At 48.6% G+C, this 12,269-nt stretch overlaps 1 protein-coding gene across 4 annotated transcripts in view; it reads left to right on the top strand.

Annotated features, from left to right (window-relative positions):
• The window catches only part of FYB1 (FYN binding protein 1), a 188,425-nt gene that overhangs the window by 56,753 nt on the left and 119,403 nt on the right, over positions 1-12,269 (top strand). For all 4 annotated transcript variants that reach the window (XM_075328733.1, XM_075328725.1, XM_075328716.1 and 1 more), the window contains exon 2: positions 2,347-3,397. In XM_075328733.1, the coding sequence (XP_075184848.1) occupies positions 2,347-3,397 (1,051 nt within the window). The remainder of the gene's footprint in view (positions 1-2,346; positions 3,398-12,269) is intronic.

The following is a 12,269-nucleotide window of genomic DNA, read 5'->3' as shown; positions in this document are numbered from 1 at the left end:
GTGTACCTCTGGGTTGAGGGACAGCGCAGCGATTCCAGTCTAATGGCCAGCTCAGGTCTCCCCTGTTAGCTTAGCCCTCCCTTATATTATATTTCCTCTTGTGCCATTATTGTTTTCTCTTTATGGTTGTTTGCAAGGTGAGTGAGTTTCATCTCTGCCCCCTGTCCGTGTCTGTGGGGAGGCGGGTTATTACGGTGTGCCCTGCACACCCTGGTGTGAGAAGAAGTGCAGAGGGAGTCAAGTAAGGGCATGAATAGGAGACAGTGATATGTTGGGGGCCTAGACCTCACTACCCTTAAGTGTACCTCTGGGTTGAGGGACAGCGCAGCGATTCCAGTCTAATGGCCAGCTCAGGTCTCCCCTGTTAGCTTAGCCCTCCCTTATATTATATTTCCTCTTGTGCCATTATTGTTTTCTCTTTATGGTTGTTTGCAGGGTGAGTGAGTTTCATCTCTGCCCCCTGTCCGTGTCTGTGGGGAGGCGGGTTATTACGGTGTGCCCTGCACACCCTGGTGTGAGAAGAAGTGCAGAGGGAGTCAAGTAAGGGCGTGAATTGGAGACAGTGATACGTTGGGGGCCTAGACCTCACTACCCTTAAGTGTACCTCTGGGGTGAGGGACAGTGCAGGGATCCCAGTCTAATGGCCAGCTCTGGTCTTCCCTCTTAGCTTAACTCTCCCTTATATTTTATTTCCTTTGGTGCCATTATTGCTTTCCTTTTATGGTTGTTTGCAGGGTGAATGGGTTTCATCTTTTCCCCCTGTCCGTGTCTTTGGGGAGGCGGGTTATTACGGTGTGCCCTGCACACCCTGGTGTGAGAAGAAGTGCAGAGGGAGTCAAGTAAGGGCATGAATAGGAGACAGTGATATGTTGGGGGCCTAGACCTCACTACCCTTAAGTGTACCTCTGGGGTGAGGGACAGTGCAGTAATCCCAGTCTCATGGCCAGCTCAGGTCTCCCCTGATAGCTTAGCCCTCCCTTAAATTTTATTTTCTCAGGTGCCTTTATTGTCTTCCCTTTATGGTTGTTTGCAGGGTAAGTCAGTTTCAGTTCTTCGCCCTGACCGTGTCTTTTGGGGAGGTGGGTTATTACAATGTGCCCTGCACACCCTGGGGTGGGAGGGGGTTTTCAGGTACTCAGGTCAGGGCCTGAATAGGAGACAGGGACAAGCTGGGGGCCCAGACTTCACTACCCATAAGTGTTCCTCTGGGTTGAGGGACAGCACAGAGATCCCCATCTAAGGGCCAGCTCAGGTCTCCCCTGTTAGCTTAGCCCTTCCGTGACAGTAATTGTAGGACTGCTTATCCATGGACCAAGCATTATTCCACTTGGCAGATCCTCTAAGGAAGGTTTTCAATGTTGGGAGTCTTAGTAGACAGGTGTGACTTCTGGGGAAGATGTATAAAGGGTTGGGTGTATTTTCTCCAGAGTTGGAGTCCTGCTTCGATGACTGGAGAATGGTCAAAAATGTTTTTGGTAAACTTTTAAAGTTAGTTAAAGACCTTGTCGTACTCACAAGGATCTAGGAATGTAAGAATAAAGACCAACGTTGCTGCTCTGTCAAACATCGACTTAGACTGAGAGGGTGACAACTGATGTCGTATGCACAAAGGTGTAGACCTGAAGCCAGCTGCATATAAGAGCACCAGCTCCGTGCACTCGTCAGGAAGTGGCTTCCATCACCATGGCTGCCTTCAAGGTTCACACCGGCTCCTCGTCGTAACACTTCATTTCCTCTCTCGAAATTCATCAGGCAGAAATAGGGAACATAAGAAATCACTTGGAGTTTTGTCACTTTCTGAACTTGATACTTTCTGTTAGTCAATAATACGTCTCCGAACACGAGCCAATAACGGCCATAATCTGATGCCCCAAATAAGTGTCAAAAGGGGTCCGCAGAGGAAACACTCCATCTGTGCATAAGTCTCCAGAACATTGGCTCAAAACTTCAAGAATATGTAAAAGGTCCAGCGTTTTGTGGAAGGCTTAAGTTTCATTTTTCTTGCGTAACTCCTTAAATTGCAGAAGACAATGGTGGGAGTATCTTCTTAGAAAATGAGCAACGTCCATAGATAATAAACTGTAGAATGTAGGAAATGTCTCATTCTGAAGTAACTATAATAATATATAGTATCACAAAAGACAAGAAGGCTTGACAATAGCACAATAAGCAAAAGAAACCTGTAGGGGATGAGATATTACTTGGCTGTACAGGAAGATGCTTCGTATAGAGACTCTACCAATCAGCTCTGTTGCAAGCCTCAAGTCAGGAAGCCTTTGAAATAGCTGTGAGTATGTGCGAGCAGTGTGGCAACATCTCACTTCGTCTTTCCTTTTATGCTTGCAGGAAAAAAGCACAAATGTGAAGTCCCTCACTGCCTTGTTTAACACGGCACCTGCTCCCATGGAGGGAGCCGAGAAGTCCCCGGGGCATCCTCCATTAAATTCTTTCCAAGCAAGAAGAGCAGAATTTGCCAAAGGTAACAACTCTGCCCCAACAACCTTCCCCAAGAAACCTGCCTCTCCGAAACCTCTACAGGTTCCCAAATCTGCATCCGATGAAGGAAAGCCCCCAGTGGTACGACCAGGAGGGTTTAGCAGAAGCGTAGGATCTATTCATGGAGCAAGTCAAGACTCGGACGCAAAACCTCAGTTTCCAAAACCATCAGGATTTAAGACTTTTGAGCAACCAAAGGAGGAACCAAAGGTGCCATTTCCAAAGCCCATTGGAAACAAACCATATCTAGCCACTAACTCTCCTCAAGAAAACAGATTTGGGGTCAAGCCACCCATTCCATCTGAACCAAAAGAAGATCTCCAAAAACCAGCGTTCCCCAGGCCATCTGCTGTTAAAGCATCAGAGAATGAGTCTAAACCCTACGTACAGAACAAGCCACAATTTGGGACAAAGTTTTCTCAGAACTCTGCCGGACCCCCCAGCGAAGTTAACTCCAACAAACATGGTTTGGCTTCAAAGACATTCTCAAATTCCTTAGAGAATAAAAAGCAAGCAGCAGACCATCCAGAACAACCAGGTCCTACATCTCAAGTCTTTCCTGGAGTGACATTAAAGCCAAGTGGGATTAAAGCGGTGCAGAGCAAATTTCTACAGAACGATGAGCCGAACGACAGGACAAAGCCAGTTACCGCGGTGAGAGATCATCAGGCCAGAGTCAACCACAATGGAGGTCCATCTGTACCATCCACCTCAAAATTCCCAAGAATTCCATCAAAGGGTCAGATTCCTGCGGGTTCGGAGAACCCAAAAGAGCAGAAGAATTCATCGGAACCAAAACTTAAACCCTTGCCGACACTGGCTCAACTGGGTCCTCCCCCTCAAAAGCCAACGAGGCCTCCAAACGTAGACATAGAACGGTTCAGAAAAGGAAAAACACCGGGTAAGTTCGATCATGAAATATTTTAACTAATATAAATTTTAGCTAAGCATAAAAAAAATCTTCATAAAGTGTTTAATTATTATTTTGCTTTTGTCTATTTTCTTTTATTTTTAATTTTTGTTTCGTTCTACTTTTATTTTTTATTTCTGTGTAGAATTTTTTACATTTCATTGTACACTGCATGAGTTCACCAGGACAAAAAAAGAGTAAAAAAAACATAACGTAAAACAAAAATCTTTTGCATCCTTGTTCCGTAGAATAAATACTGGTATCTTTATTAGGATGGGTGGAAATTTATAGACATACATGATTCCAATTCATCCAATTTTTGAAATGTAACTGGGCAAAAAAAAAGTTTTTTTTCTGATTTCTGGTATTAATTTTGATAAAGAAAAATGACTGGCTATGAAAACCTAAAAGTCCAATTGAGTTTATATTCTAAACCCTTTGGATTTGCCTTGGTTAGGTGCCGTGTGCACCAGGTTTAAAGACGGCGTGCCGCCTTTGGTGTGAGTTCTTCGTTGATCCACCCAGGGAATCAAAAAAAGCCAAGTAGCCTAAGACACACCCAACGTGATCAAATATATTTTGGGGATGGAGCACGAAAGCAAAAGTAGGCAATAGCTGACATGGCCACCGCCATTACATTTGCCAACTTGGTGACTGTAGATCGAGGATTGGTTTACAATGGGTCCACCACAAGGGCCTCAATCATTAAATATACTGAACTAGTGCAGTCCAACTTTTCATACTGCGCACATGGCATCAATAAGGACCAAGTCATGACTTGACCATTGCTGCCACCATTACTATGAGGATTCATTGAGGTTGACCACTTGACCATGTAGATCCAGTAGTGTTTGGACATCACTGCCTATGGGAGGATCCTCTGATTTTCTTATGGCCTTATGTGACCCAGCTTCATCGACACATTGTACATGCTCAGGGGGGCAGCTGCACTGGCTGACATAATATTGACATCAGGGGCCCATTTCCAACTCCATAACAGTTGGAAGTTTGCATTATAATGAGCTACTGGACTGCAAAGGGCCCATATAATGTTTGTGCACATGGACCCCACTCTGCCTGTGTCCACCAATGGACAGCCATGACGCAAGACCCAGCCAACAGCAAGATTTGCAAAGAGCCAGTGATAACGGCTGAGTCCTCCACCATGGCTGCCTCCCTAGGCATGCACAGAGTGCCGATGAAGCCAGGGAGCATACACCAGGCTTCACCGCACATTGCCAGGGAGGCTGAATGTTGTGCGCATGCGCGAGGTTCGAAACGAGCAAACAGTGACACAACTCTTTCAAATCATGTGACTCATGCCCACTGTGAGGGTTAACAAGACTAGTGGGAAGTTTATTCTGGGGAAAACAATACCCCTCTGACTAATCACAAACTCATTAGTGTATCACAAGTCCAGTGTGACGAACTAACACTTGATGTCACCAGAAGCAACTAGTGACAGCGAAGTCAAACAAACCGGTGGTCGGGAGCCAGGAGGTCACGTATGGAACACAGGGATGAAGCAAAGCTGAGATCAGAGCACAAGCCGGAGGTCAGAAGCCAGGAAGTCACGTAAGGTACACTGAGGGGAAAGGGAGCCGAGGTCAGAGTACAAGCTAGAGGTCCGAAGCCAGGAAGTCACGTAAGGTACACTGGGGGGGAAGCGGAGCCAAGGTCAGGATACAAGCTGGAGGTCAAAAGCCGGGGAACAATGACAGAGTCAGGGACACGAGAAGAGAGGGGTAACAACAGGTCCGAGGTAGGAGGACAAGGTCAAAGTACAAATGGGAGCCAGAGCACTTTCTGCAGGCAGGAACTATGACTGGCGGCATTCCGGTGAGGTTGCTCCCTAATGAAGCAGAGCAATCGCCCAGAATGAGGTGCCTCCCAACACCAGCGCAGGACTGAGGATGGGAAACCACCCATCCACCAGTGCAAAATATAAAACAGAACACTGGCTCTACTGGAGAGCAGAGCACCACGGATCAGAACCATGACACCCAGTTTTAAAATTGATTTTATAGAGATGTAAGAATCAATAAGCCACAAAACGAGGCTCATTAGGAAGTAGATAAAGAGCTCAATGGAGACATGGTGGAGGTTTGGGGGATCTGGGGAGAAGATGACAGATACCCTTTGAAATGTTTAGGTAAAAATACAATTTATAATTATTTTTTTTCCTAGTTTTATATATCCATATACTATTTTTTTGTTCTTCGCGTGTAGTTGGAACTTCCTCATCTTCACATTCTGCATCTAAGATTACCCGTTCTGAAGGTCTAAATAAGAACACACTGACTAAACCTGTTTTATCTCCGCACACACTTCTTCCTGCGTAAGAAGAGTTTGCCATGGGGAGGGGGGGGAATTCAAACGGAGGATATCTGGTTGCAACTATAGACGTCTTTCCCAGAAGAAAAAAGAGAAAAACTTTCCTGCCTGGCGTGCTGCTGAACCGGCAGTTTTCACTTCTCAGTTTAGGCAATAGTTTGAATATTTACCAGCACTGAGATAATTGTGTTGGGAAATGTGTGCAATATGGGGAAGTTAGGGCTACACAGATGAGGTGCAAAAGCTTAGGCAGGAGGAGGTGCAACACGGACCAGGGGTACAAGCTCAGGCAGGAGGAGGTGCAACACAGACGAGGCGTAAAAGCTTAGGCAAGAGGAGGTACAACACAGACCAGGGGTACAAGCTTAGGCAGGAGGAGGTGCAACACAGACGAGGGGTACAAGCTTAGGCAGGAGGAGGTGCAACACAGACAAGGGGTACAAGCTTAGGCAGGAGGAGGTGCAACACAGACGAGGCGTAAAAGCTTAGGCAAGAGGAGGTGCAACAGAGACCAGGTGTACAAGCTTAGGCAGGAGTAGGTGCAACACAGACGAGGTGCAACAGCTTATGCAGGAGAAGGTGCAACACAGACGAGGCGTAAAAGCTTAGGCAGGAGAAGGTACAACACAACGAGGGGCAAAAGCTTAGGCAAGAGGAGGTGCAACACAGACCAGGTGTACAAGTGTGGCGCCCTGGACAAGCCAGGGGCCACAGGTAATTACACCACCACACCCTACACCCCGGTTAGGCACATCTAAGCCAGACACAAAAACCCTTGTTGCCTTCCTCCAGGGGCTGATGATCACACCAGGGGGTGGGCCAGGCGGTTGGTCCCGCCCACCGAGGAGTTCACAGTCCTGGAGGCGGGAAAAGAGCTGAGTTTAGTTTGAGAGGAGTCGAGGAGTTGACGGAGATAAGCTAGGGAAGTGAAAGAGGAAGGAGGAAAGTGTGGAGTAGAGCAACTGACTGACAGCGTCCGGGTGTGTGGCCCGGGCGAGACAGCAAGGTTGGCAGACGGTGGTGACCGTCTGCAGGAGTGGCCTATCGGAGTTTACCGTAAGGACCGTGGACGGGCGGTGGCCCGGCGGTACCGGACCGGTACACAAGGAGAAGCCAGCACCATTGGCAGGGGCTTTTCGGACCCCAGCAAGGCTAGGAGTCGCCGTGAATTTGCCGAATCCATCAGTGAAGGGGACCTCCTGGGTTTCCAAACAGTCAAGTCCCGACAGAAGGCAGCAGTCCAACCCAGTGGGAGAGACACCGCCACCGCCAAGGCACCCGTTTCTCAGGGCCAGCGCCTGCGGGCAAAAGGGGCTCCTCTGGCCCATATCCAAGCCGGGGAGCGGGTTACCGGTGGGAACCCATTGGAACCGTCAGAAGTAAATAGGTGCAGGGAAAGGCAGTCACCGTCAACCTGCCGGGGAAAAGCAACAGCAGCCGTCCGTGGGACCCGTTTTTCCAGCCGTGTGTTTTACCGAGAACTGTGTCATCATCTCAGGCTGAGTGAGTACCACCGTGCCGTGCGGCACAGCGCTGCCCCTGCGACCCTGCACCTCACCAGGCCTCGCAACCCGCCTGCCATCATCCATCCCTACCCCATCACCGGGCCCCGGGACAACCAACCCCCTACCCACGGGGAGGAGAACTAACAACTCAGCTGCTCCCTGTCACCGCTCCCGGGATCCCCGAACAGAGCAGCGGTGGTGTCACCTAAATCACCACAACCGTGGGTGGCGTCACGGACAATAACAATCAACCCCCACAATCAAATCCCCCTTTTCACTCACGGGCGAGGAGCGCCGCTCGAGTCCCCGGGATCCGGCCCACCGCTCGAGCCACCACCGAGCAGCAGCGGCCGGACCCGAGCAGTGGGAGAGCGCAGCGTCTCCTCCTCCGCCCGCGACACAAGCTTAGGCAGGAGTAGGTGCAACACAGATGAGGTGCAACAGCTTATGCAGGAGAAGGTGCAACACAGACGAGGCGTAAAAGCTTAGGCAGGAGGAGGTGCAACACAGACGAGGGGAACAAGCTTAGGCAGGAGGAGGTGCAACACAGACCAAGGGTACAAGCTTAGGCAGGAGAAGGTGCAACACAGACGAGGGGCAAAAGCTTAGGCAGAGGAGGTGCAACGCAGATGAGGGGCAAAAGGGCAAAAGCTTAGGCAGGAGGAGGTGCAACACAGACGAGGAGCAAAAGCTTAGGCAGGGGGGGGGGTACAAGGCAGACGAGGGGTACAAGCTTAGGCAGGAGGAGGTGCAACATACACGAGGTGCAAAAGCTTAGGCAGGAGGAGGTGCAACACAGACCAGGGGTACAAGCTTAGGCAGGAGGAGGTGCAACACAGACGAGGGGTACAAGTTTAGGCAAGAGGAGGTGCAACACAGACCAGGGGTACAAGCTTAGGCAGGAGGAGGTGCAACATACACGAGGTACAAAATCTTAGGCAGAAGGCGGTGAAGCACAGATGAGGTGTAAAAGCTTAGAGAGGAGGCGGTGCAACACAGACGAGGGGCAAAAGCTTAGGCAGGAGGAAGTGCAATGCAGACAAGGGGTACAAGCTTATACAGGAGGAGGTGCAACACACACGAGGTGTAAAAGCTTAGGTAGGAGGAGGTGCAACACAGACGAGGGGTAAAAGCTTAGGTAGGAGGAGGTGCAACACAGATGAGGTGTAAAAGCTTAGAGAGGAGAAGGTGCAACGCAGACAAGATGTAAAATGTAAGACAGGTTGAGGTGCAGCGCAGACGAGGTGCAAAGCTTAGGCAGGAGGAGGTGCAACGTGGCAAGGCTTCGAATAATGCAGATGTGGTGCTGAAATGTACGGTCTGTACCGATCTATAGAAGCCACAGCAACTTCTGGGCAGCTGTGGCACTGCACTGGTGTTTACACCACTGGTGTGACTAGGTCAAAATGTGAACTGGAATTACATCAGTATGTTCCTCAGTGTGCAATACCGGATTAATAGAAGGGACTCTGTTAGTGCTAATGGTTTAAAGATTAAGGGGTACAAAATATTTGGATTTTCGCTGGCACGAGCAGCATATGCTGCAGCACTGGTCTGAGGGACACAAAACAGCCATATGCACCATAGACAGAGGAGCAACATGATGGGCAAAATCTATAAAAGAGCCCTCAACTACCGGAGGCATTTCTAACACTAGTGTCTTTTTTGGAACCTCTAAGGTCCCAAGTGTGACTGTGACTCTTCATGCCTATAGCTGCTACCCTGGCTATAGATTGGGCATGGCATTGGTATGAATCCCAAAGGATGGGAAAGACCAATCTGCACGTCCGTTATCTTGACCTATGGAAGGTTTAGGAGGGTCTTCAACAATACTTGCTGATTGGGGGTGCTCAGACTAAACCTCAAAGTAAAGGAGCAGTGTTGACTGAGTGTTGCTGCTTCTTTGTAGCCTATCTTTGCACACCGGCGCTCCCGGCCACCCACTCTTCACAGAATACAGCACATTTACTGGAATGGGGTTGTGTTGCAGTTCCTTGCATGGTGGGTGGCCAAGAACACGGTGTGCACGAAAATACTGTACGTACAGTAAGCTGAAGGTGCCTGAACATTGGGGGGTTGCGGTGATCGAACCACCACCATAGTCTTACGCGGTAATGAAGGTGGTTGCTCGTTGGGCCTCCACCTTGGTAGTGTGGGACCTCGGCACTCCCTGAAATCACCGGTTGTCACGCGACTTTAGTGGGGAAAATGCATCTTACACTTCACTGCGATGTTGCACAGGACGATTCAGCCGATGCTCAGCGCTAAGCCCGGATGATAAAGTGCCCCGGCGAGCTGTCATCATCCAGTCACAGCTTCTGCTATCCGTACCACTTCCTTATTTTTTGCAGATAATTCCTCTGACTGTTTTGGGTACAAACTTCCCATTTCTGTGCAGCACTAGAAAGTAAAAGATTAACAGAGAACACGGCAGCGGTCACACTCGCAGGTCACCGTACCTTCCACCGCCGACTGCCTAATATTGACTGTAGATGCAACGTTACTCTATAGTTTACCTCTTCACAATGGAATATGTTACCGTCAATGCATTTTTTGCAAACTTGATGGAGCCGGGGTTATTCCTTGAGATTTTTAATGTGCATTTTTCCAAATGGGCTGTAAACTCTAGGGTGCACAAATGTGCAGTACCCCCTGATCTATATCCGGTAACAGCCCTCAGTGCAGTTTTGTTACGTCACCGCCGGAGTCTGCTCCAGCGACTTCTACTCCGATCGCCAGGCGACACCGTGTTCCTGCCGTGGATGGTGCTGGTGATGGGAGAGGAGTCGATGCCAGCGGCACCGGTGGGCGCAGGCTCCGATCATCCACTGGGCTGGGTTATCTTGGGATTTGCAGTACCGCTGGCTGACTGTGGGTGGCATGTGTCTTCCAGCTGAAGTTGCCAGCGTTCAGCTACAGCCAATGGGAAGACACCACACTCTTCTTATTCCCCCTCCTGTCACATGACCACTGCCAGAGATAGTTCTGATTTTCCTGGCTCCTGGTCCGACCTATTCTGTTTGGTGATTCCTGTGTGCTGACTTCTGCATGTTTTCTGACTACCCTCCTGCCTACTGTTTTTGTACCTCGCTGTCCGATCCGGATTTGACCTCTGCTACGTTTGCTGACTACGTCATTGCCTGCTGATTCTGTCCCTGTTCCGCAATTCCTGGTTTGACCCTGCCTGACGACTACTCTCATCGGATTGCAGCTTTCCACAGGTAGTGATCTCCAGTTCCCTGTGTAATTCTAAATCCCTGTATAGGGGTTAAAGGGTTTCAGGGTTCTGGGGGTCCTGCTTGGTGAGTGGCTTCCCTCTAGTCTGTCCATTACATCCCACCTGAGTCTGTGGATCCAGGCAGGCGTTACAAGTTTATACCCCTGCCAGGTGCTCCGCTCCTCTCCAGAGATCTCAGTTTCTGGTCTTCAGTCCTTGTCGGTACATTTGCCTCCACTGCACAGTGATCCGGTCTTCTGTCACGCACATGACTAACAGAGTTTACTTAGTACTTGGTACACCCCCAGAAGGTGTTACAACACACAGTAAACACGGGTCACAACACAACGGAGGTCCCCGCCGCTAGGGAGAGGGGTGAAGGGACACCTCCTGAACTCATCTCAAGCTGACTCCTGAGCTCCCTATACAGATTCTTCAACCTGTCACTGAGCTGGATACCGCAGCTGATCCTACACTGACCCTGGCTAGTGAGCAGGCTGACGAGTTCACTAGACTCACCACTACAATACAGAAACACGAGGGTAGGAATACAAACAGGGGAAATAGACATGCAAAGGAAAAGACATACCAGGCGGCTTCAGAGCAGCAAACACCACTGCCAAACACAAGAAGATAGACTTCTTCCAGAGCAGGCGCCTTCCAAGGTGGACCACATAGAAATAAGGGATTCAGTTTCTATAACAAGCATAATCAGATCACATGACTTAAATAGTGAAAGGGAGTGAGCTCAAAGAGCCACACCTGAGATTAGAAGCTACAGCCAGCAGCCAGGCAGGAAAGGGCACTTAAGCCTTACAGCACCACAAGCAAGGAGATGTTATTAAGCAACAGTAGTGAACCTGCCAGCGAAAAGGTGCTTTGACCTTTTGACACCAGATGCACGTGGGGTCTCTCCTGTCCGAGATATTGCAACTTCTTAAAGTACCAACACATGCGCAGTGATCCGAGCTCCTTAACCCTCCGTCACATACAATAGGCCTGACAGGCACATCTCTTTTACTTTCATTTCTCCTTCCTCACCAGATTGTGAGGAAATCCCCTCCCTCCAGGTAGTCTCCTGTCTCTAGCAGCTCTGTGAAACCTCATACCACAGTTGGATTGCAGAGCTTCAGGAGGACAGATATAACTGCGCTAATCTCTCAGGCTCATTGTATGTGAACACGTCACACTCAATAAGGTTGGTATTTTATGTTTTTATTCATCACATGCTCTGCAAGTGTAATTTTTCTGGGGAAACTTCAGGATCTAATTCTGATTGAATATGTGTTTAATAGTACTTATGGTACCTTAAAATTACCGTAAGTTTGTTTCCATAAATTTTCTTTGTAGAGTTTTTTGACAGAGTCGAACTGGGGAGTATTTGGCGGGAGTTTTGAAATGTTTGTATTTCAGAGTTATTAGTTTTATGTTAAGTAAATGGGTTTTTTTTGCACCTGATTATGTGTAGTCTCTTTTATTACATCCCTATGAAGGTCACTGACACTTTTAGAGCACTGAAATTGCAAACATTAGATATTATAGGCATTTTTCTAGCCTGCGCCTGACAGTCACATTGTATGTGAACTCGTTAGAACCGATATTGTATGTGACGGAGGGTTAAGAGACCAACATATGCAATGCAGTACCCCATCCAAAACCAGTAGAAATAAGATCCATTTAGTTTTGTGCAAATGTGTTGGTCATTGCTGATTCTGTTGTCATTAACCTGACTTATTTCCTCACCATGTTTTTTGTTTGCTGCCTGCCCTGACCTTTTGCAAATCATCCATTTTGAACAAATCTTTGC

The sequence above is a fragment of the Anomaloglossus baeobatrachus genome, chromosome 1 (genome assembly GCF_048569485.1).
Source record: "Anomaloglossus baeobatrachus isolate aAnoBae1 chromosome 1, aAnoBae1.hap1, whole genome shotgun sequence".
In the NCBI taxonomy this organism is placed as follows: domain Eukaryota; kingdom Metazoa; phylum Chordata; class Amphibia; order Anura; family Aromobatidae; genus Anomaloglossus; species Anomaloglossus baeobatrachus.
This window is presented reverse-complemented; position numbering and strand designations above follow the sequence as displayed.